Genomic DNA, 25,223 nt, shown 5'->3' on the forward strand with positions numbered 1-25,223 from the left:
TCTTACAATGGTGCCTGGGGCCTTTTTGGGGGCAACTGGGATGCCAGAAAAAAAAAAAAAATTCTTTCGAAGACTGCTAAAAGCTGCATGTGCCTGAATCAAGAGTTTGGAAGGCTGCACATGTTGGTTCCTCATTATTCAGTCTAACTTGATGCCTCCCTTCTAAGAAAATGTTCTTGTCTTGCACTTCCCTGGCCTTCATGTCCTGATTGGGAAAACAAGGAATTAAGGGAAGAGGCTGATCCCAAACAAGGTAACAGCTGCTAGTGAGGGAAAAGCAGCTCAAACGTTACTCTCTTCTCCCAGGTCTTGTCCTCTCATCTCAGATAACCTTTTATCTGAAAATACTTGAATCCCTCCAGGGCTCACAGACTCAGGCCTGCCTCTGAAACACCCTTTCAGATATTAGTGATACCATTAAATTTTGTGAGAAAACTTAAGAAGCCTTAAGTAAACAACCAAAACCAATACCTCAAAAATAGAGTCAGCAGGTGCTAAAGACCACCTATGAAGCTATAAAACAAAATTCAGAAGAATGCTAATAATAATTAGGATCCTATTCATGAACGCTCAGTTACTAGGCAGAGAAAGAAAAACAAGACTTCATTGTAAAGCTATCATGTAGAAGCAAAGCTCTGACGTCCACACACAAACACCTCCTTGAAGTTAGCATTACTTAGAAGTACTCTTAGCTGGTATTTAATGATATAATTAATCTCTTGACTCTTGAAATGTTTTCAAGTTATAAAGTTTAGAAAGACTGTATTTACATTGAATTTTTGCATTTTGTGACAAACAAAAATTCACAAATGTAGATCTACAATCTATTTATAAATGTAGGAATACGATCTCTCTCCCTCAGCTTGCACTTTTTTTCTATAGCTCTAAATCCATTTACAGATATTCCAAATCTCCATACTATAGTCAATATATAGACACAAATTCAGAAACACATATTAATTTAAGGGAATGGATGATTGAGTCTTTATTATTAAACATTAATAGTAATAATTTTAAAATAATACTGAACACTCCTGTAAAGTTTATCATCCAACATAAACATAAAATTCATAGATATATTTTATTAGGAGTTTATTATGCTTTTAAATGCAACAAAAAAAAAAAAGACACAGTACTTTGCTTATTCTGTGTACTGGAAAAACTCAAATTTCTTTGTACATTTTGTTTCTTAGTATGTATAATCCAAGAAATTAAGTCTACAGATAGCAAAAATTCACTAATAATAACAATCATGTAATCAGAACTTGCCTGAAATTAATTCCTCTTATGTTTGGTCAATTGTGGTAAAAGAAACAAACAAACAAACAAACAAACAAAACGTTTCTCATAATACTGACTCATGTGTTACACTTCGAAACAAGGTAAAAAAAAAATCCTATTATTCATGATTTAGGGGGGAAAAACTACTCTCAATAAGTCTCTGAATTATTTTTTAAATAAATCAAGAAAATATAATTCAAGTGTATTAAAGGTGTCAGAAATTTACATTTAGTCATAAAGTTCACAAAATATGAGTGATCTTATATTAAGAGGCACAAATGAAAACAAATTTTAAGAGTTTCAATATAATACTATGTGAGAAGAATATTAGATTTTCTTGCTACATCAGTAAGAGTACTCACCCCTTGGAGCCCTTGGAACTGAATTGAAGGTCGAAAAGGAATTAAATTCTATTAAAAGAAACATAAGAAAAAAACAGGTCAACCTTGGTTATTGTGTCACAGAACTAAATGTTTAAACTTTAAATCTGTGTATCTGGTCAGTGCTATAGTCTGTGAAAGTATCTTTTCATTATATACTTAGTTTACATATCATCATATTAAAATGCCTTAATGAATAATACCACACACACTGTTGACATTTCTCTGAATCACACAACCACAGGTATATTTTGGCAGTGTAGTCAGGTTTTTTTAAATTTTTTTTTTTTTCAACGTTTATTTATTTTTGGGACAGAGAGAGACAGAGCATGAACGGGGGAGGGGCAGAGAGAGAGGGAGACACAGAATCGGAAACAGGCTCCAGGCTCCCAGCCATCAGCCCAGAGCCCGACGCGGGGCTCGAACTCACGGAGCGCGAGATCGTGACCTGGCTGAAGTCGGACGCTTAACCGACTGCGCCACCCAGGCGCCCCTGTAGTCAGGTTTTTTTAAATGACTGACACAATTTGGCAAAAAATGATGGCTACACTAACTCAATGTTACATTAAAAAAAGTATCTTGCTTAGTTTCTAAATATGTTTTTAAAAGGGGTAATGAGAGGGAAGAGCTAATTGGAAGAACTTTATAAAACTCTAACAGGATGCTATAAATGTAAAATTGAAGTATTTGATAATGAACTGTGGTTCCCAGGTTCTCACAATTTACCAGAGGTTAGTTTCTACTTGAGGGTCAAACAAGATGACCAGTTTTCTCACAAGGTTTTCACCAGGAGAATATAATTTCTAGAACAATTTTTTTTTATGAGCTTTGTCCTCCTCATAACTTTAATAGTTTATCATAGAGTTGTGTATTTAGAAGAAATGCGGTAATTGTGAATATCTGCTGTAGTCTCAGGCACAATTTCCTGTATCCAAAGTCACCAGTATGTTTCTCTACCAGAATGCTTTTCCGCACTCATGTGAGGCTAGTTTTAATTTCCTCCTTGACTCTTTGCAACCCAGAAGCTGTCTTCAGCTCACCACTGGAATTTGAAATTCTCTATCAATGTCATCAGTTCTTCTTGGTCAAACAAATGCTAACTTCTCTCAATTTTCAAATCGCTCACTTCTCTTTTGGAGATCACAACTTCCTTACACTTAGAGACACCAGTCCTCCTGGTTCTTTTATCATGTCTTTCATTTCAAAAGCAGTACTCTTTGCTTTCCGCTTTCTGGATCCACTCTCCCTCCTGGAGGCTCACCTCACCTGTTTGGTGATGACTTTGAATCTCTATTCCTCAATTCTCTTCTCTCCACAGCTTAGTACTTATCACTGCCCAGGAACATTTTGCATTAGAAACTCTTAATAACAGCAACACTGGCAAACTAACTTCCCTTCCCCAGCCCTCCCTCAACCAAAATGGCACCGGTTTCCTACTTTTCTGGCAAGGGTACTTCTATCTTTTTGGTTCTCTGGGTTCGTAACGTTAAATTTAATTTCTAGTCTCTTTTCCCTCACCCCAACCATATTCTATTAGGCCATTATACACTGCTAGAATTACAGAATTCTGAATCATAGATAATACAGTCAAGGCGTATTCCCCCACCAGCCCTGCATCCCATTAATAACTAAATTGGCACCAGAACCCAGGACTCAATCCTATTTTGCCAGGCTCTTTCTTCTACTACCTTGTGCTCCACACACATCTGCTATGGGAGATTCAAGAGTATGAGGGCCCATTCCTTCATGCCAGAGTTCACAATTTAGTTGGGGAACATGTGAGAGAATGATTAAATACTAGGTTAAGTACTACTAAAAATTCTCAAAAAAGGAGGAAAGAATATGGGTTAGAAGAAATACTAGAAAAGACAAAGAGCTTATGGAAAAGATGAATCTTAGTAGCAATTTTGAAAAAAACAAATTCAAGGAAAGGGAGTGTCCTCAACAAAAAAGCAAGGACACAGGAATGGATATTGTGTGAGCAAAGGGCAGGTCTCTGTGTGTATACAGAGTTCTTTCACACTTGAAATACAATACAAAGGATGAGAATTGGACCTGCCTAATCTTTCCTTGACCTCAAAATTTGTCTTCAGTTTTAGCTTCTATACACTACAGAATAAATAGGACAGTAATTTAAATTTCAGATCTCAGGATTTCAAAAGGTTTATCACCCTGTGAAATAACCCTGTCCTAATCTCCTCTATTACTCCCTCAGGGATGGTCTTTAAGTCTTGCCTTTGACAAGATAAACAATTGGAGGGGCTTCTAATTTTTGGAATAACAAAGTGAGTTGCTGAAAGAAGTGTTTCAGGGAAAGCAGCTCTTTCCGTCATGTGTAAGAAAGAGGGAGAGAGATGGATTGAGGCTAGGGAAAAAGATTAGACATCAGTTCCAGGGGATGCTTTATTTAGAAATACTCTGGTGATAAAGGCCTAAATTAGTATGACTTCATCCACAGCAAACGAGATGGTGGAATGAGCAGACTTTCCCAAGGAAGAATGATAAAATGTGCTGAAAGCTTGAATATCAGGCACCAAAGGAAAATGAAGCAAAAGTGGCTTCAGGGCTCTGAATCTCTGGCCAGTCAGCCCCAAATTCCCTCATATTAGGCTCTTAGTCTCTGCTTTGAAAACCCCTGGACTGTTTCAGGTCCCTACCACTGAACACCTAGATAAAGGCCTTCCTTCAATTCCTTCCAAATGCTGCCCATCATTCAAAGAACTAGCAGAAGCTCTCTGGGATACCATCTCAGCATAGCACACAGGCTGCAGTAGGTTCCTTCTCAGTGGGCTCTATCAAAGCAAAGCAAACCCCTCCACTTGGAAAACAGCCTTTCCATCTACAGGACCAACCAGTTTCATCTTCCACTTCCTCTCAACTGTGCCTCAGCCACTTTTCTCTTTCTTTTTCTTTTTTAAGATTTTATTTTTAAGTAATCTCTATACCCAACATGGGGCTCAAACTTACAACCAGGAGAGCAAGAGTCACATGCTCCACTGGGCACGCCAGCCAGGCACCTCTTCCCCTCTATTGTTACCTCCTTCCTTTCCTTCCAGATGGCATACCTTCCCAAACACTGTTTTGTCAATCCATAGTAATAACGTATTTAACATTCAAGTTTCAGCTAGGCCTTCCTTTGGATAAATCAGGAATCAAAGACTCAAATGTATTTAAGGACCCAAGGCAGATAAATGTGGAAGAGACAATGTCATGCAACAAGGAGTGGCAAGTACTGGGAGAATAAATGCCCATCTCAGAAAGGATTCAAATTTTAAAATGTTAAACCTTTCCCATTCAAACGAAACACTGATGCCACCATTTTGCTAACTCTGAAATATGCCCACTTTGAGCTAACTCTCATAAGCTGTTGTTTTTCCAGATGCCTGTGCCTAGTAGGGTTCCAAAACATTGGGGGGTGTATTATTTTCATAGGCTGCTTTACTCCTGGTTGTTATGATACAGAGGAGTCTAACACATATTTAACTTGTATGTATTTACATTATGCTCAACTAAAAAAAAATCTATTGTAAAATCATTTTGGCCATGTTCCTTTTATACTACTTTATAGCAGTATACTACTATACAGATATATTTTACAGGTTACTATTCATGATTATATAGACAATACAATCACACTTTACATCCATTTGGGAACTTTCAAGAGTAATTTTGACTTTAACCAGTTTTTGTTTCAGGACTTGAATTTAGAACCTAACCTCCTGACATACGTATAGCTGTATCTGTCTTGCATGATTCCTCAACAGAAATGATAACTTTTGTTTGGTTTTGTAATGCGTTGGGCAATTTTTATAACCATTGTCTCAAGTGAGCCTCCTAAAATCAGCCCTGGGTGGTAAGAAAATATCATTGTTACCCATTTCAGAGGGAGATAAATGAGTCTCTAACAGGTAAAGGGCATTACCCATGGACACCAACCTAGTGATTAGCAAAGCTGCACTTCAAAGCCAGTCCTCTGAATCCTAAATACAGAACACTTTCCTTTCCTTCTCTTGTCTCTGTTAACAGGTTACCTTCCAGTGCTGAACATCTAAAAATTCTTAAATGCTCATTCAGTTCTGGCATTTTGTTTCCAAGGAAAATGAATTTCATAAAATCATTAAAATTTCCAAACTTCAGTTTCTTTTTTTTTTTTTTTAATGTTTATTTATTTTTGAGAGAGAGACAGAGCATGAGCAGGGGGAGGGGCAGAGAGAGAGGGAGACACAGAATCCGAAGCAGGCTCTGAGCTGTCAGCCCAGAGCCCAACCATGGGGCTCGAACTCACAAACTGCGAGATCATGACCTGAGCCGAAGTCGGACGCTCAACTGACTGAGCCACTCAGGCACCCCCAAACTTCAGTTTCTGAATAAAAACTAACCGATAATATTTTTTTGCCATAAGGAACATGTATAATAAAGGAACATATACAAATATGTGTTATCATTTTTCATTTAAAAAGTAATAAAACCCTCATCTATGGGATAGTTATGGGTGCTTATCCAAACAGGACAAACTAAGGTCACAGTTACTGAAAAATTCATTTAAGATTATCCAACAACCCAGAGGAGAAAAATACATAAAAGAAAGGCCAATGCATTATTGATTTTAATCCTGATTTTAGACACGAAGATGCTACGAAGTTACCAGATGTTACTAGCTCTCGAACACTTTGAAAATGCAACAAGAGGAGATAGTTAGAACTTTATACCACTTATTATGTATGCATCTGACCACTTGTGTTAATGGGATAGCTACCAGGAATAAATTCTAAAATTCAATACCATTATAAGTAAAAGTCTCATGCATGTTAGTTTTTCTAAGTGTTCTTTAGCCTAAGTTTAACTGCACAAACATGACCTCAATTCTGTTTTAAAAGATAAAGCAATTACAGGTGATAAGGCATGTTTTAAAATAAATGTTTAACTTACTAAGTACATTCCCATTACAAATGAGTTTCAATAAGGGCTTCAACTTTTGATTTTTAGCTTTTATTAGATATATACACCAAGTAGCTCATTTGAAAATCAAGTAACTCTAGAGTTTAATTGAATAGTGGTTGAGCTATAAGTAAGAAAGTGATCTGGTATCTTCACCCAGTCAAGAAACAACATAGACTGAAACTGGTTAGGGAAACTCCTTTAGACAAATGGTTCAACAATCTCATAAAGGTGGTGTTTTGTAGTCAAAAGGTTTTGTTAAACTCGTAGTTGTTTCACTGTTTTTACAGCCCCTTGAATTAATCTTCTGTACTTCATAGGAAATGTAGGACGTTCTTAAGCATAGACTAGAGTGTAGGCAACACTAAAATGCTCAGAAGTTTGGTTATACTCTTGACATCTGCCCATTACAAGCCAATTCTAGTGAAACAAAAACTTCTCTGTGACCAAAGAAATCTATGCCCATTTATATCCAGAAACTATTCCTCACAATATATCAGGTCTATAACAGTAATATGTAATTTCCTAAGTAATTTTATTAAGGAACCTTAATTTGCTGCATAATATTCATTTCTGACATGATACTTAGAGGGTGGGAGAGAAGGAATAAAGCTAAGGTTTTTTGGAGTTGCATAAAACAAAGTTTTTTATCCTATAAAAGTTGTTATAACTATCTCTTCATTTTTTATATATTGCTTATTGACATAGACAAACTAAATCTATGGTTACTTTTACTCTATCAACCACTGTTAGTTTTGTGAATATGCAAACATAACAAATAGCATTCTGGGCCTAGAAAAGAGTGATTTCTCTAAGAAACACATTATAGAGACCTAACTCTATTCCCCTGGGTTAGATGTCTACTTGAAACATCTCCAGCTTTCTTTCTGAACCCATTGTGGGTCTCTGACTTAACTGAAAGTTAACTTCAACTTTTTAGCAATCAACAGACATTTATTAAATACTTGGTATTTATCTGAGTGCCTAAGGTGCATTATAAGGCATGATAAAGATAGTGCAAAAAGATTCAAAAGTCAAATGTAATTTCGGAACTTTGCTCAAACCAGAAAATTTTCTAGAAATGGTGTCAAGTGATTATTTTAAGTGGAATTGCTTATACCTACTTAGTTACTGTTTATTGAGTGCTTAAAATGTGTCAGTCACTATAATCATTTTTACTACCATCATCAGGAATTCTAAGAATACTTTTGTGGGGTAGATACTATTATTTCCAATTCTCAGTTAAGTCCTATGAATTACCAAAGGTTACATAGCTAGTGAGTGGCCTGGGACTCAAATACTGGCCAGTCTCAATTTAAGAAATGTGCTCTTACCTACCACTTTATACAGTAGCCTCTCTTGCCACTTCTTAACAATGGTTACATAAAATGTGAAACATCTAAAAGTTAGAAAATTAAGAATTGATAATAACTGATAAGCATTGATAGATTTTTAGTTTTGTACTACAGCTTAAGGAAAATACCAAGTACTTGAATTTGTTGTCACTTATGCAAGTAAATAAGAAAATGTATTTGTGATTTTTCCTGGGATATAATTTATATAAAAGATCATTTTTCTTTCCTAAAAGAGGTACTACACCATTTTAAGAACTTGTTTGTTTTTTTTTTCATTTAGAAAGTCATTTTATTCTGTTCTTTAAAACATCACCTTACAGAGAAACCAAAGACTCTAATAATTATATTTTAACCACTTAACCACATAATTAACCACATAATTAAAAAATATATATATCTACATGGGGACAGAAGAAGAAAGAAAACTGGAGCTAAAGCAGGAAACAGTGCAGGAAATCAAACACTTGACCCTGAAGAAATCCAATATAGTTAGCGCTTGTCAAAAGCTGGTAATGTTTAGAAAGATACCATGAATGTAAAATTTACTGATAATCCAAAGCTACCTTAAATAAACATTATCTCCTTCTTTGCCCCCAATATTTTATTAGATGCCAAAAAAGAGTCACCAGGCTTCACAAAATCTAGTATTTTGCTTGGTGAGTCAATCCAACCTAACACATATGAGAAACCTCTCTGCAGATCTGGAAGAACAAGATTAAAGTGCATGTGCAATAAAGAATAATTTATTTCTGGTCATTATAGCATTGAAAAGAATGAAATATAAAAGGATTGTCAAAACAGTAATGAGAAGAGGGCAAAACCTAAACTAGTGAACACAATCCTTGTTTTTAAAGATAGCTTCTGGAAAACTGTAGTTATCTGGTGCAGGCCAAATTAAAAATATATATCTTATATTTTACTATTTCAAACAGTTATTAAAGAAACATAGAAGGCAAATCTAAACTGAAGAACAAGTTAAAAAGTTAGTTACTGTAACCAGCCTTTAAAACACCAATACTTGAAGCATAATATCCCATTATCGTTTTCCAAGAAAGTCTGATGTAGGCTTTGTGATTATATAAAAAGCTTACGTGTCAAATCTGACTATAAATGCAACTGAAGATTTCTTCCTTGGGATCATGATCTCTAGAACATTAAGTCTAAGCAGAAGCAATAAAATAAACTTGGGAGGGAAGACTGAGATTATTTTTAAAGTACTAGAAATTTGGGGCGCCTGGGTGGCGCAGTCGGTTAAGCGTCCAACTTCAGCCAGGTCACGATCTCGCGGTCCGTGAGTTCGAGCCCCGCGTCGGGCTCTGGGCTGATGGCTCGGAGCCTGGAGCCTGTTTCCGATTCTGTGTCTCCCTCTCTCTCTGCCCCTCCCCCGTTCATGCTGTGTGTCTCTCTCTGTCCCAAAAAAAATAAATAAACGTTGAAAAAATTAAAAAAAAAAAAAAGTACTAGAAATTTATAAAATAAACCATCCAAAACATCCAAATAAAACATCCAAAACAAAGGGAGCCCTAAGAAGGCTTGAAATCAGGAAACTACATTTTCATATTTAATGTTTTTTGTTTTTGTTTTTGTTTTGAGAGGATGAGTAAGTGGAAGAGGGCCGGGAGAGAGAGGGAGAGGGAGAGGAAGAGAGGGAATATTTTCAGAAAGCTCCACTCCACCCCCAGCACAGAGCCTGGATCTCACAACTATGAGATCATGACCTGGGACAAAATCAAGAGAATCAAGAGTTGGACGCTTAACCAAGCCACCCAGGTGCACGCATACTTAATGTTCTAAAAAGATCACTCTGGGGGCGCCTGGGTGGCGCAGTCGTTAAGCGTCCGACTTCAGCCAGGTCAGGATCTCGCGCTCCGTGAGTTCGAGCCCCGCGTCAGGCTCTGGGCTGATGGCTCGGAGCCTGGAGCCTGTTTCCGATTCTGTGTCTCCCTCTCTCTCTGCCCCTCCCCCGTTCATGCTCTGTCTCTCTCTGTCCCAAAAATAAATAAAAAACGTTGAAAAAAAAAATTTTTTTAAATAAAAAAAAAATAAAAAGATCACTCTGGCTGCTGTGTGTAGGATGGACTATGGGGGTAAGAATGGATACTTGGGGGCTGGTTGGAAGTCCATGGTATTGGTCCTAAGAGAGCACGGTGGCTGAGACTAGAGTAGTGGTGAAGGATGGGGTTAACTTTTGAAAGTTTGGAGATTTATAGGACTTGTTGATGAATCAAATAAGCCCAGAAATGAGAAGAGAAATCAAGGATTATTAGTTGATTACTAGGCAACTGGTGACAGGTGCTGCCACTTACTGACATAGGGAACACTTCTAAAGATGTAGGTTTGAGGAGTGAAAGCAAGAACTGTGTTTGGATTTGTTAAATTTGAGATGTGTCTTAAACTTTGATAAGGAGATGAGGTGTTGGAAGTAAGTGCCTGGAGTTGGAGGAAGGTCAGAGCTGGAGATAAATATTTGGAAGTCATTAACATATGGATGACATTTAAATCTATAGGACTAGATGAGGTCACCTATAGAGAATGAATAGATAAAGAGGAGGAAGCTGGGATCTCCAACATTCAAAGACCAGTCAAACAGGGGATGGCCAGCTGAGACTAAGAATGGGCAGGGCGGTAAATCAGTTTCATAACAGGAAGGAGTGGTTAACAGGATGGAATGCTGCTGAGGTCAGGTAAGGGAAGAACAGAGAGATGTCCACTGATCTGAGCAACAAGGGACCTAGTCAGGTGTAATCTTACAGGTGTGGTGGAGACAACCCAAAGTGATGGGAGGTAAAGGAGCAGACACTGCTTTTCAGATACATCCTTAAACATCATCCTTCTCTCTTTAGGTGTCCCCTTAAACACAGACTTTATTGCAGTTATTTTTTCACATGTCTGTCTGTTTCTACTAAAGCACAAGCACTTTCTTGAAGGCAAGGACCATCAAGGACTTACTTGGCTTTATATCCTCACTGTGTAGTTGTGTGCCTGGCACATGTCTTAAAATTTAAAGTGTTTGCTAAATGAATAAAAAAAAATTTGGTAATTATAATTCGGACTCCTATCTCTTAATCTTTTATTAAAAAAAACTTAAGACACTCAACTAAGTTTCTACTATATGGATGTATTTTCTGTTTCTCTGAGACATCATGGTTTCTGATAATGGAAACCAAAAACAATGATACTAAGTATAAGTTATTTTAAAATAGGCTAACACTTGGGGGTGCCTGGGTGGCTCAGTGGGTTGAGCTTCTGACTTTGGCTCAAGTCATGATCTCATGATTTGTGAGTTCGAGCCCCAAGTCCGGCTCTGTGCTGACAGCTCAGAGCCTGGAGCCTGCTTTGGATTCTGTGTCTCCCTCTCTCTCTGCCCCTCCCCTGCTTGTACTCTGTATCTCTCTCTCTCAAAAACAAAAATAAACATTAAAAAAGTTTTTTTAAATATGCTAACACTTAACTTTCCAGATAAGCCTATCTAGATCCTGAAGTATCTCAGTGAATCTTATCAAAAGTTTAAGCCTGGCTTCACCTTTGAATAAGCTCACTGTTGAGGGGAAAAGTCCTCTAGACAAGATTACCTCCATGAACCATGAACTAAGCACCCATACCTAATCCATTACAATGTATAGGTATAAGGAAAGCTTTATGTAGTAAGGATTATTTTTTGTTTTGTTTTTCCACAATGACAACAACAACAAAAAAGAAGAGCATCAAAGCACCAAAACAGAAATGGAGACAATCTGGAAGAAGTGAAGACACTGACTCAAGGCCTTCAGAATCATTTCAAAATGATGATTGAAAAGTAAATCCAGGTACTTTATACACAGTTTCTTAATGTTTCAATAATCACTAAAGACAGAAACCAGAGAAGGTATGATCTTCAGGTTATAATCAAATTCTATTTTCATATTATCTGTGCTTGATGATTGTCTAAGTGCAATTAATAGAGAAGGTTATTAAATAAAGGAAATGCAAACAAAATATAAATACAAAATTATAAACAAAAAATCCCTTCTCAAAACCAAAATTTCTTCCAATTAATACTTTCACCTTCCTCCCGAATATCACCAATCCCATTGTCATCCAAATTTCCATCCAAATGTCAGAGTTTATAGGAGACATATAAACAATATGGCATTGTTCTAGTCTAGCCTCAAACCCCCAAATATACTTCTCAAATATAAAACACCTAATCAAATCTAAGTCTCTTGGTCAACAAACAAGAGACTGAATGAATGTTCACTAAAATGGTACTCATCATATTTATGGCCCCTGTGCCCAACCCACTCACCCAACTGCTTCTGATTTCCCCTTTTTCTACTAAGAATACCTCTGGTGATGATGGCTAGAAATCTCAATTCAATCCTATTTCTTTAAAATATGTTAAAAGTCTATAGATTCAATTCATCTCTAATGTCTCCCACAAGCATCCTACTTTAGACTCCAATCATCTCTCACCTGGACCACATAATTCCTCCTAATTTGTCTATTTCCTTCCTGATTCATTTTATATTCATCATGTAACACTGAGGACAGAATAATCCTAAAACACACCTTCAAAACACTTTAGATTTCTACTCAGTGTCTCGTTAGTGTTGACAGAATAAAATTTAACCTGCTCCAATCTCCCTTTCCTCTCTTAAATCCAACTATATTTTTCTCCTATATTAACTTCGGGTTAAGTGGAACACAGTATTCCTTGGGACTCCCACACCCTACCCTAGCTTTTCTACTGCTGTCCTTTCTTTGCCTGTGTCATTCCCTCTGCTGGAGATATGGTCCCCCATCTAGTCCCTGCCTTGCTAAAATCCTTTAAGACCTGAGGATGTTTTTTAGACCAATAATAAGTAAGATCATCAATAAGAAAAACTTAGGCCATTTGTCTAACAATCTGGTTACTATATAACTGGTAGTCAAATGCTCTGACTGTAGAGTTCAATTCAAGGTGCTTAATAGGACTCATGAATCTTTAAGGAGCATATAGCCTAATTAATAAGATTCTCTCTTTTTATGTCCTATATTAAACTGCCAGCCATGGAAATGCTAGTTTGGCCTTTGCTGGCAAAGTATTGTGGAGGCTCTTAAACCAGTTTTTCCTACAGGTTTCACATGGCTCTCAAGGGCCATAATACCATGACAGAAATTATAGATGGGTAGATAAATTGGAAGGAAGGGGAGAGAGCAAAAGAAAAGAAAGAGCAATTCTCCTTGGTAAATTTGACCTGAGTTATATCTTTTTTTTTTTTCAGCTTCAACTTGGCTGTGGAGATACAGCCATTAATTTACTGTATTGTACTCCAGACCTGCTTTTCTACATTTTTGCATTAAGTCATGGAAAATGTAGTATGGATCTGAGGTAAGCAAGAGAGTCAAATGTGGGGTTATATACACACTGTTTTCTTTATTCTAAAACTTAGTTGATTTTAAATGCAGAAATGCCCATATCATCACATTTTAGGAACATCTTCTCAAATACTCTAAATACATTTGGCCCAAGTGGGCAAATACATTGACTGGACACCAGTGCCAGGCTTCTGAGCCTCTCTGTGGTCACTGCAAATTGTTAAAAATGACCTAGCATTGGTTAGGCTGAAATTCTAATTTTCCTGATTTAATCACAAATTACCTAGTAAGCATTATGAGCATAGCTTTCATAGTTTTTTTAGAAGTGCAAATGGAACAAATGGAAAGGCTGGATCTGGTGATTGTCTTCCATAAGCTTTCCTGTAAATCATTCCAAGAATTCTACACCCCTTTCCTTTTAAACTCTTTTCTTGAACATGTTCCAATCCTTCACATATGTTCTTTCTTTCTCCTCCCAATTCTGGTGCCAAAGTTCCCTGTCTATCATTTTAGGCAATCTGGCTACTGCTTTCCACAGGGAAGAGCACCCTTCTTTGCACTGAGTACCTGATCATTTGAATAAATGTTTTAAACACCGGAACATGAGGTACAAATTTGACTTTACTGGATAAAAAGCACTTTAAAATCAAGTTTATCCTGAAGATGGGTCTAAGTTAAAAGTAAGATTAACTTTTTTTTTAAATCTTTTTTTCTTTTTAATGTTTTTTTGAGAGAGAGTGAGCGCGCATGTGCGCGCGTGGGGGTGGGGTGGTGGGGAAGTACAGAGAGAGAGAGGGAGACACAGAATCCAAATCAGGCTCCAGTCTCTGAGCTATCAGCACAGAGCCAGATGCCGGCTCAAACTCACGAACTGTGAGATCCTGACCTGAGCAGAAGTTGGAAGCTTAGCCAACTGAGCCACCCAGCCCTTAACTTTTTTTTTTTTTTAATGTTTTCTTTTTCTTTTTCTTCTTCTTCTTTTTTTTTTTTTTTTTTGAGAGACAAGAGTGTGAGTAGGGGAGGGGCAAGGAGAGAGGCAGACACAGAATGTAAAGCAGGCTCCAAGCTGTGAGCTGTCAGAGCCCAATGAGGGACTGGAAACTCAGAAACTGTGAGATCATGACTTGAACTGAAGTCGGACGCTTAATTTACTGAGCCACCCAGGTGCCCAGGTTAACGTCTTAAAATCCGGCTACACATAAAAGTGCAAGAAGAGGAATCTGATAATGCAAACCTCTTTGTTTTAGTTAATAAACATGTCCAATGGCAGTGGCAGTTTGTGCTGGCAGTTCTGGATGCTTGAGCAGTGCTTTAAGAACAGTGTCTTCTATATTTATAAGGAAGATTACTGAATACATACACACATACTCAAAACTGTTTGAGGACAGGAAGAAAAATGAATAAGGAAGAAGGTATAAGTTTTTTCTTTGCCTTAAATCACAATGAATCAAATGCTAAAAATTTCACCTGGTAGAAAGATAGGCTAGGAGAGAAAATCACCTACCTCATGACCTATAGAATTAGTGATTTTAAAAGATCAAGTAATGCTTGATCTAAAGGGAGCAATTGTGAAGGACAGTAACTTTGGAGATTTGAATTAGGCTTTATGCTTTGACTGGCAATAATAATATCTGGTAATACTGAGAGAGACTGAGTTCCTCATGCAAAATTAAATGTAAGTGTATTTGTACACATTTTCAAAATACTATCATTTTCCTAGAAGACACTTACCAAAGAAGGAAAATTCTTTTAAAGCCAATAATTAGAGTTGACAAGAGACTGTGTTAACAGAATCCTTCTCAAACACTTCTGCTTTCTTATCTTTAAGCACAAAGCATGAAGAACCCTTGCCCCCAAAAACATCTATGCAAGACTTTTTATGTAATAGTTAGGTAAACATGATGATATTATTTGAGCCACCATCTTTGAAATTTTGAATAAACATTTAAAAAAAATAAACTGACAGGCTCAGCAATGACAGAATCTGATAAGAATATTTTGATAAGATTTTTGTTACTATAAATGTCAGCATAGGACAGCTACACATTACTGAATTAGCTAAAATATATTTAAAATTTGGGATTTTAATTCTAAATGCAGTTTTAGGATACATTTTGGAGAAATATGTAATTACAATAATATATGTCCACTTAAAATATGTAGTGCTTACACAAACCATGTAATCAGAAACATCAATTTAGAATGATTATAAAGTGGTAATATGTGACTTTATTTAGTAACTTTCCTCTCACTTAAAACAATCTACAGTTAAAAAAAAGTACCTTTGCAATATATCCTAGATATCTGTATTAGTATGCCTAAATTTTCTTTCTTTTTAACATTTTTAAATAAACAATCATTTTGAAACTGTTTCACACTTAGTGGAAAACAACTTCTAGGAGATATTTACTCCAACTAAAACTCCCATCGCTAGATTCAGTGTCTCTCTCCCTGACTCCAGTCCCTGTTTTGAAAGATTCTCAAGTTAGCATTTTTCATTTCTCTAAAAATAGAAAACTTGAATAATGATAGTCAATTACATTTGATTGTCTTTTGAAACAGTGAGGAATTGTTCCCAATCGAAGATTGTTTCCATGCACCCTAACAATTTCGTATACTTATTCAATTCAATTATATCTAAAGAACTTCTGTATTCTGCTTAAATCATAGCTTACTAAAATCCATGAATTTACTTCTCTGAAGTCTTAGGTCAGGTGGTTTAATTTATAAGAGTAAATCTAGTGTGCAAAATAATTTGGATAAAAATAACTTTTTGATGCTTAATTTAGGAAATTGTTGAAATTTCTGGCTCTTGGAAAGTCATTAGAAAAGGAGGACTAATAGTCATAACCTTGCACAGGCCAAAGCCACTTGGAGGCCACTTGTCAAGCACTGAGCACCCTCCTATCTGAGCACAAAAATGGTGGGCACAGTTTTATATGAAAATGAAAGCAATTTTCCCCCCAGAAGGAATTGGCTTGATCACCAGAAACAACTTCCCACTTAGCCAACAAGTGTCAACATATTTCGAAACAGCTGCTACAATTTCGAGTCATGAGCCCCACTTCTGATATGGATGTAAGGTATAAAGACCAAGTAATTTATCCTCCTACTGTTAGATAAAAGTCCAGCCAGATGCCTACTGCCAGCAACTCCCTGATGGGGGAGCCCTGGTCTGGCCTAGCGTGGAGGAAGGTCATGAGAACACATTTGTAGGAGACCTGGCTGAACACACCAGAGGATCCTGCAGTAAGTACCAACAGTGTAGTCACCTGAAGGGTCCCTCATTTCTTTATCTTCAGTCTCTTCCCACTTTTCAACCACCTGGGATTAACATTCTTACCCCGATTCCTGCTTTTCCAAGCCCCTTATAAAGTATTTGTAGCTGAAATGACAGTGAGGCCTCGGACAGAAGCTGGTTAAGTCAGAAACAAGGCAGTGTCCAATTGCAAAGGCCAAGTCAGTTTATTTCTTCCCCCTCTCCTTGCATGCTACTGCTTCCACCACCAGCCCTTCAGGAGAAAAGGATTACCAGGACTAACTCAATCTGCCTGGCTCTAACCTCAGAAAGGCGGAAGGACTTGAAAAAGTGTTCTCCGTCTCCCTTCTCTGCTCCTGTACATATTGATCAGACCCATTAATCTGCATGCACAGAGATGGAAAAAAGAGAGCAATAGTAAATGGCAATTGAAGTAGTTAGCAGCAGAAAAAGTAATTGACTTCCATACCTTTGACTATAAAAAGTAAAAAGAAAAAAAAAATCAAGAACTAAGTGGTGGGTCCCGAGAGAATTTTTGATTTCCTGTTTCTTGGAAGACACTGGTATATAAATGTGAGGGTTTCTGGAGTCAAAGGACTCCAACCTTAATCCCATGCATGTAAACACTAAGGTGTAGGAGGCAGAAATGAAGGTAGAAAAAAAAAACACTCCCTTCCTGGGCCCCAGCAGTCATGCAGATCATTGAACACTGGAAGCCTCTGGCACCTCACATTGCTGAGCACCATCCTTTCCCGGTGTCGCTCTCCTCATCCACCTCTTCCCTACCAAGTGTACAGAGTCTGTCAATCTTGCTGTAATCAACTGTACAATTTCCCTATTGCTCCCCCAAGGTGGATGGTGGCCTACTGTCCTCATAGATGAATCTCCCTACCCTCTATGTGTCAGTCTTTTTTTTGACTGGAAGTTGGCCTTCTCCTGCTGGCTTCTTCCTCTTCAGCCTATGTGTTTTTCTCTTTACACCCCTGACCTACCTTCTTCCCTGTGCCGTTCCTTCCCACGCCCTCCCTTTGGAACTGGCAAGCTTATCTCTCCATCTTGCAGGGCTGAGTTTCTCTCCATTGTCTGCCTCTGTCCCTCTGCTTGCCTATCTGGCTTCCCCCCATATGGGCCTCCTACTCTATGCTAGTTGGTGGTCTTTCCTTACAGGTATACCAGTCTGGAAGCAGTTATTGACATATGCAGTTTTGTATTTCTTTTATCTCCTTGCATTCCTATTACGGGCTGCAACTATCTTCCCAGCCACAAATGAGACTCTTTTTCCCTAGGATTTCACAGTGTGTAGAAAGGTACCCCCCCCCCGCCCCCTACATGCACCCTTCCCTCCCCTCCTCAGTCTGAGTGTTTTTCACCGTACACTTCTCTGGTGGATAACACATGGGCCCTGAAGTGTACATCCATGTAACCACTCAGTTCTGTCAGTGCCTTCCTGAGCAAGCTCACCTCTTTGAGTCTCTACTGTTCACACCTATACTACCAAGAGTTCATGCACTTCCCAAGCTGTTCACAACTGTGTGCTTCCCCCTGCATGCACCCATGTGTAGGGGGCTTCTCTGAAGATGAGTGTCCCCTTGCCCAGCTTCACAAGCTCCCACTGAACCACAGGGTTCACACCTCCCTTGCAGTTCTGCTTCCAAAAGCTCTGCTTTCCAAATTCCTTCTGTGTATTCCTTCTATGTATTTAGTGGGAGCTCAACAGATGTTAATTCTGTTCTCCACTTTTATCTGAATAACTATATGCGTCCGGGTGTCCCTCTGGCCCTCTGTGCCTGTTTCAGTTAACTGAAGCAGGTTTCCTTGGTATGAAGTGGGCTATTTGTCAGTATGCCCTATGGGTTACATTTCCCTCCGATTGTCCCTCCCCTCAGACTAAATGTTATCCATCTCTCATATCGTATATCCTTCCTTTTATACTTCCACACACAGTACTGCATGCCCATAAACGGCTTCCCTATGCACCCTGGGTTGTGGCACGTCTATTCCGTGTCTCTCTCCCACTTTTCCCCCTCCGCCCTAACAAGAAAACGCGTTTCTGGTTTGTACTCCCCAATTGCGGTGTGTGTGCGTCTACGTGAACCCTAGCTGTACTCGAGTTCCGTGTGTTAAACGGGTATCTCTACCCAACGCGGTGTGGGGAGCGAGACAGGGGTCTCTGCCCAGGGTACAATGTACCTTTCCCCCACCCTCACCCTCGATCCACTTTCCTATCGCCGGGAGTCAGCCCGACACCAGCGTGTCTTTTGGGTACGAAGAGCCTCCGCGAACCTTTGTCTTGTTCCTGGGTGAGCGCTGTGTGTGTGTGGCTCCCTCGTACACGGCGTTGGTCCCTCTTTGGGAAGGTGAAGCGCCCGTGTCCCCGAGTTCCTGGGAGTGCAAGGTGTGACTTCCCTTTACCCCCCGTAGGCGGGGTGTCGTGTCCCGTCCTTTGGGACTACGTGGTGTGCCCCCTCCCTCAGGGTGTGTTTGTGTCCTCAAGTCCTTGCGAGTACAAGGTGTGTCCCATCTCCATATGCGGAGCTGCTGTGTCCGAGTCTCTGCGGATCCGCGGTGTTTTTGTGTTAACACCCAAACGCTGACGGCTTATGCCCTCCGTACTTCGGAGTTCGTTACTGGTACGCCGCACCCGCTCCCCCTCCCCCGCCACAGACAGCGTAGTCATCTCCCTTGTCTCTTTGGTGCTTCCCTTCCTCAATGGGACAGAAAACGCCAGGAAACCCGCGGGCGCCGTCGGAAAGTCCCGCAGCAGCCGCGCAGCCGAGCCGAGGCTGCGGCTGCCTCGGCCCTGCCGCCAGGGGCCGCCCGCCTGCCCGTCTCCCAACGCTCCGGCTCTCGGCCGACCCGGGACGGCGGCGTCAGCGACCCTACCCGGCCCTGCCCAGCCTGCCGCCGCGGACGCTGACGGCAGCTGAGGCGAGCCACTGCTCCGCGGCCCCGCGCCGGTTGCTCGGAGCCCAGGGTGGCGCCACCGGGAGGCGACGGGCGCCCTCTCGCTTCCTCAGCCCTGCCGGTTGGCCGGCCGACTCGCTCACCTTGTGGCTCTGGTAGGTCTCGAGCGCCCGGATCGCCGTCTCGGTGAGCTTCACATGCAGTACGGTGATGTTGTCTTGTCCCAGCCGTCCGCACGACAGCCCATAACGCTGCTCCTCCCGCAGGCCCGCCGCCCCCCCTGCCGCCATCTTAAACTCCCAGGGGTGCGGACGCCGACGCCGCTCGGGCTCTAGCCTCCACTGCGGCCGCGGCTGCTAGGGCTTCTGCAGCCGCCGCCACAGCTACGGCCATCCCGCTGCTGACGTACTGTCATATACTGCGCGCAGCCAGACCTCCGGCTGCCACCGCCGCCACCCGCCCCACCCTCCGGCCCGCGCCCCGCCCCGGGCTCGTCTCATTGGCCTTGTTTCCTCACAGAACCTCCTTCATTGGCGGTCCTCCACTCTCACGGGGGCGGGGCCCAAAGTCGCTGGAGTTTTGCTCCTGGGACGGGACGTCCGAGGTGAGCGGCTGACGTCAAGGTGACGCGCCAATTTAATAACATGTGACGTCACACTTGGACCTCTTGGCTCGCCGGCCGCTATTGGTCAGGCTGCCTTCGGGGATCCCTTGTTAATTGGGTATTCACTTTGCCTGGCCTGGTAACCTAGAGTCGGAGCCCCGCCCCTCAGGAGGTGGTAGTGGAGAGTCGGGGGAGTAGGGGAATCTCTTCCTCCGCGAGTGGTCCTTGAAGAGGAAGACCCCCACCCCAAATGTGTGGCCAAGTAAGGATTTCGTCCCCCGACGGTTGCGGAAACTTGTGGAGCTGGGTGTGCGCCTGTGAGGGAGAACAAAGTAGGCGGGGTCACTGGAAAGCATGTTCTGAAAACTCAGTTTAGTGCCGTTGAGCAGATGGAATTGAGGAGAACGCCCTTCTTCATTTCACCCTAACCTTGAAATTAGTGAATCGACCCTAGGCTTTAGGAGTTGTGCTAGAATATATGTAGCACCTTAATTACAACACCATGCCTAAAGACTTAAGTGTCTTTGGTGTGGTGGGCACAATACTATAGAAAATTGAACTTCTAGTTCTTTCCCAGTTTATGCCGGGTTCTTATCCCAGAGGAACATATACCGTATCTCTGGAAGTCGCCATAGGGACAGGGTTGTGCCTTTTTATGGAATTTGGAGTATCTCCTTTCAAAGGACCATTTAAATTAGACCTGGGCTTGACCTAAATTAAAAGATACATCTACAGCTGTCATTTTTCGGCTTTGTTTGAACTCTGCCCATTTTATTCCACAGGGATGTGGGAAAACCTAGCTAGGGCTTAAGCAATTGGAGGTTAAGTAGAGGAGCTGGTGGTGTGAGGGTGTGCGGAGGCTGGGCATACTTTTCCGTTCCTCGCGGTGCTCCGTGTGTAGGCGTGGCTAAAGCAGCCTGATCCAGAGCCCTCTTCAGGCTCTGTTTGGGTAGACTGACAGGCTTCCTGTCGGAGAGCAAGAATTAACAGGGTGATGTGAAACACCAGATGAAAACAAACCATTGAAAGAATTCAAACCGTTAAAAGGCAGTGTAAAAAATTTACTTTAAAAAAATTGATAACGGTTGTTGTTTCCATCAGATTGTAAAACCTTATTGTGTTTTATAGGGATTCCCCAGAAAAATTGATAGGCAGTTAAACAGTTTTTCCACCCTTTTAAATTGGATAGGGCTGTGATTTTCCCGAAAGATCCAAGTGGGAGTTTTTCATGATTCATCCCCCACCCCCCACCCCCCACCTGAATTAATCCCTTCCCCAGCCTAAAGGTACATTGCCTTTTGATTCAGACCTTCAAGAATTGAATGTATGTAAAATGAATTACAGAACTAATTCTCCTTCCACAGAGTATAGGTTAAGTGGAAACATCTGTATTAACTGTTGGTTACATCACAGGAGAGCATTTTTAAAATTGACTTAATTCCAACCCACTAGAATTTGCTAGCTGTTAAGACATGATTAACATTTATTAATTCAGTTTACTAAAGTGTAAATTATCTTAAATTCATTGAATAGAGAAATTAAGGCAATCACTGAAAATAATTTCGTATTTGAATTATTCTTTTCTTATGTTTACTTTACTTTAATAGGGAAGGACTGACCACATATCTAAATCTAAAACCTTAATTATCTGGGGGAGGGGGTGGGGAATGAGGGGGAGAGATTTGACCAGAACAAGGAGAACCTGTGTCTCAATACTTTTCTGGTGAAAGTGGGTAAATCCCTGCCCACATGTCATCTTGGCCTCTTGTTACTCAGGACTTCTGATGACACACAGAAGGTGGTGGAAGATCAAGGGTGATTTTCACTGTAGTTTTCAAATGTCTGACCTGCAGCACCTTACCAGTAACTGATTTTTTTTTTCCTCTGTTGCAGTAGGAATATTTTTCTCATACCCGATTTAGTAGGTAACATAATATTTCACTGTGTAATATTATTAAGATATCAGGAATATGTTATCACTTATTATTAGTGAATTATTGTTTGTTTATATTTTTCCCCTTTTGAGCTTTTCAAATAAGGAAGGAAGCGATAACCATGTACAAAGTAATACAGTAATCTAGTACTGTGTCTCTTCATTGTGTAGTACCATTATGCTTACCTGAATCAGATGGGCAAGCTGATAAGGGTAATTGGTTTAGGGGAGGGGGACTCTGATAAAAGTTGCTCTTTGGGAAGTTTTCCAGTTTATAGATATTTTCTGTATCATTCAGAGTAAATAATTAGCAAATAATTATTGAAGGCCAATTAAGTGTAAAATGCTGTCGAGGATTTAAAAATTGAACTGCATAGTCTTTTATTTAAAGGAATTTTGTCTCTAAATCTGGCAAATGGACCAATGCACTCAAAGCAAAGCAATTGAGAATTAGTAAATGCTAATTTGGGTGGTGGTGGTGGTGATCAGCTCAAAAATTCAAAGAAAGAAGTCTGGAGTCAGTGGAACTTGAATCCCTCTATAGGGCTGAGTAGATTCTAGATAAGAAGACCTGGTATAGATGGGGAGAGGCCAACTAAAAATTATCTTAATGGTAATTCTAGTTGAACACATTCATATTATGAGTGAGGAAACTGAGATTTTGTTTATTAAAAAGCACCCTATTAAAACCTGGAAAGGTAGGTCTGAATTGGCTTTTCTAGTCACTATATACACTAAGTAGCTCTTTGGGGCGCCTGGGTGGCTCAATTGGTTGAGCCTCCGACTTCCGCTCAGGTCATGATCTCACGGTCTGTGAGTTCGAGCCCCACATCAGGCTCTGTGCTGACAGCTCAGAGCCTGAAGCCTGCTTCAGATTCTGTGTCTCCCTCTCTCTCTGCCCCTCCCCTGCTCATGGTCTGTGTCTCTCTCTGTCAAAAATAAATAAACATTAAAAAAAAATACACTACGTACCTCTTTGGAATTAATAACTGAGAAGAAATAAATATTATATGATAATTTAGTGCAAAGAAAAGGCAAAAAGAAGTAAACTGATATAAGGCCTGCTTCATTTGTTATATTTAGCGTACAAAATGGAAAAAGTTCAGGGTGCCTGGGTGGCTCAGTCGGTTAAGTTTCTGACTTTGGCTCAGGTTATGATCTTGCAATTCATGAGTTTGAGCCCCTCGTTGGGTTTTGCACTGACAGCTCAGAGCCTGGAGCCTGGAGCCTGCTTCGGATTCTGTGTCTCCCTCTCTCTCTACCTCTTGCCTGCTCACACTCTGTCACTTTCTATCTCAAAGATAAACATTAAAAAAAATTTTTTTTTTTCAAAATGAAAATAGGACTGTGAACATCAAAGTCTTTGCTCGTCTTGAAATGCCAGGCCATGCCTCTTTCCTGATCGCCATGTATTTAATGACCATTTCTTACTTCTCTATTGGAGCTGAGATCACCAGTTCAGATGCCTTCAGGTGTTATTAGGTTCACAAGATAAATGAAGTGGACCAGACAGTGCCACAGGGACTGAAGGTGCTGGACTGTGGTGAGCTAGGGGTGTTGAAAGAGTTTAGCAGTTTCCTAGTCCAGCTGATTTTTGTAGGGTGAACATGAAGGGGCCCAGTGTTGTCCAGTTTTTAAAGAAAACTTGAAAATCTCAGATTTTTATGTGAGCTTTCTGATTTCTACTTGTTGGCACCTACCTGAAATTTTCCATAAACATTTTGTGAATATTTAAAAAAACTCTTTGGGCCTCAGGTAACCCACAGCTTTCTGGTTTTCAACCTTTGCTTTAATGATTTCCAGTGCACAAGGCCATTCTTTCTTATACCTGTCTTGGTAGTTTTGTGAGTGTTTCTTTAAGGTACCTATAAAACAATTCCTACTAATGTCTTAATATAATGCATGGGCTCCTGTTAGGAAAAGACAACATATAACCTTATAGAAATACAGCAGAGGAGCTCTCTGGAAGAAGAATTTCCAGGTGGAAATTCTTCCCCTTGGAATTCTCTCTCCTTGATGCCTCATGTCCCCATTATGTTTGACCTTTTACCATTACACTGCTCTCCTTTCAAGGACTTCCCTAATTCTGTGCAAAAAGTCTCTTCCTGTCCTTAGACACAAGTGAAGTAGGAGCTCTATGGTTTTAAAAGAAATTCACTAAATATTCATGGAGAAAGTGAAATACCTACAGGAGAGACATAAATATTTGTTGCCTAAACACAGATTTTAAGCTAAACAATTATTATATCACATGTGATTATTTTCTACTCCACTCCATTTAAGTGTAAGAAATGTCACATTGTGTTGCTTATCATCATCATCATCATTGCTAAATCTGGCTCTAAGCGCCCCCCCCCCCCATCTCACTGTGTGGTAGAACAATAAATCCACAGGTGTTACAAAGGTCCCAGAATATATGGGGAAGACTATCTGGTCTATGTCTATCACTGCTGACGTAATTCATGAGAAGCTCAAAAATTTCCCTTCAGGAAGGGTTTATTGGGTATGATCTAGATGGAAGGAACCAGATGACCTGAATTGAAACTGGGCTTATGTAGCAAACATACTGGTTTTACTTAGATTGTGTATTTGTTTGGCAGTTGGGTTGAGGGTGGCACTGATGGAAATTATAGAAAGGGAGACTGAAACTCTAACTGCTGCTTGGCACAAAATATATATGATGATGGTCCGTTTGATTTTCTGGAAGGTATGCGCATCTGGGAACCTTGCTGAGACTGGCAACTTTGGGGGACCAAGTCTAACCTTCTCCAGGTGTGGTCTTTCTAGAGGAGCTGAAAGGGGACTTGGGGTGTAGTCTTCCTGGAATTGGCAGCCTTTGCCCTTCCTCATCCTGGGGGAAGCTATTTAAACTCTAGACTTCTACCTCTACACTCTCTTAGTCTCTAAAGTCTTTTCCTTTTCTTAGGACAGTAGGGTTCTTCTCAAAAGTTGTGATGTGGGAGTGACGAAAGTACCCCTCACCACACTTTTATCCTCCCCTCCAGTTCAGATCCCTTCTTCTTGGTGGAGCTGAGTAGAGAAGGCTAGGTGGGCAGAGCTGTCACTCAATCTTCCAGATATACCAAAGACAAAACTCTGAGAGGGCGATGATCGGTATTCACTAATACTTCTTTGGACTGCTTTCCCTCTTTGTTGCTTGCCTTCTCCTACTTGAAAAGCAGTCTCAAGGAAGTTGTATGTTCTTTGGAAGCAAAAGACTCAGAGTTAATTC

The 25,223-nt window shown here is 40.2% G+C and overlaps 1 protein-coding gene across 1 annotated transcript in view; it reads right to left on the minus strand.

Moving 5' to 3' along the window:
- ELL2 (elongation factor for RNA polymerase II 2) overlaps nucleotides 1-19,873 on the minus strand; it is a 71,916-nt gene extending 52,043 nt beyond the window's left edge. Inside the window, exons 1-2 of the mRNA XM_030325218.2 lie at nucleotides 19,598-19,873; nucleotides 1,644-1,691 (exon numbers count right to left, since the gene is read on the minus strand). Of these exons, the coding sequence (XP_030181078.1) occupies nucleotides 1,644-1,691; nucleotides 19,598-19,744 (195 nt within the window). The 5' untranslated portion in view covers nucleotides 19,745-19,873. The remainder of the gene's footprint in view (nucleotides 1-1,643; nucleotides 1,692-19,597) is intronic.
- Nucleotides 19,874-25,223: the final 5,350 nt, after the last annotated feature.

The sequence above is a fragment of the Lynx canadensis genome, chromosome A1 (genome assembly GCF_007474595.2).
Source record: "Lynx canadensis isolate LIC74 chromosome A1, mLynCan4.pri.v2, whole genome shotgun sequence".
Taxonomy (NCBI): domain Eukaryota; kingdom Metazoa; phylum Chordata; class Mammalia; order Carnivora; family Felidae; genus Lynx; species Lynx canadensis.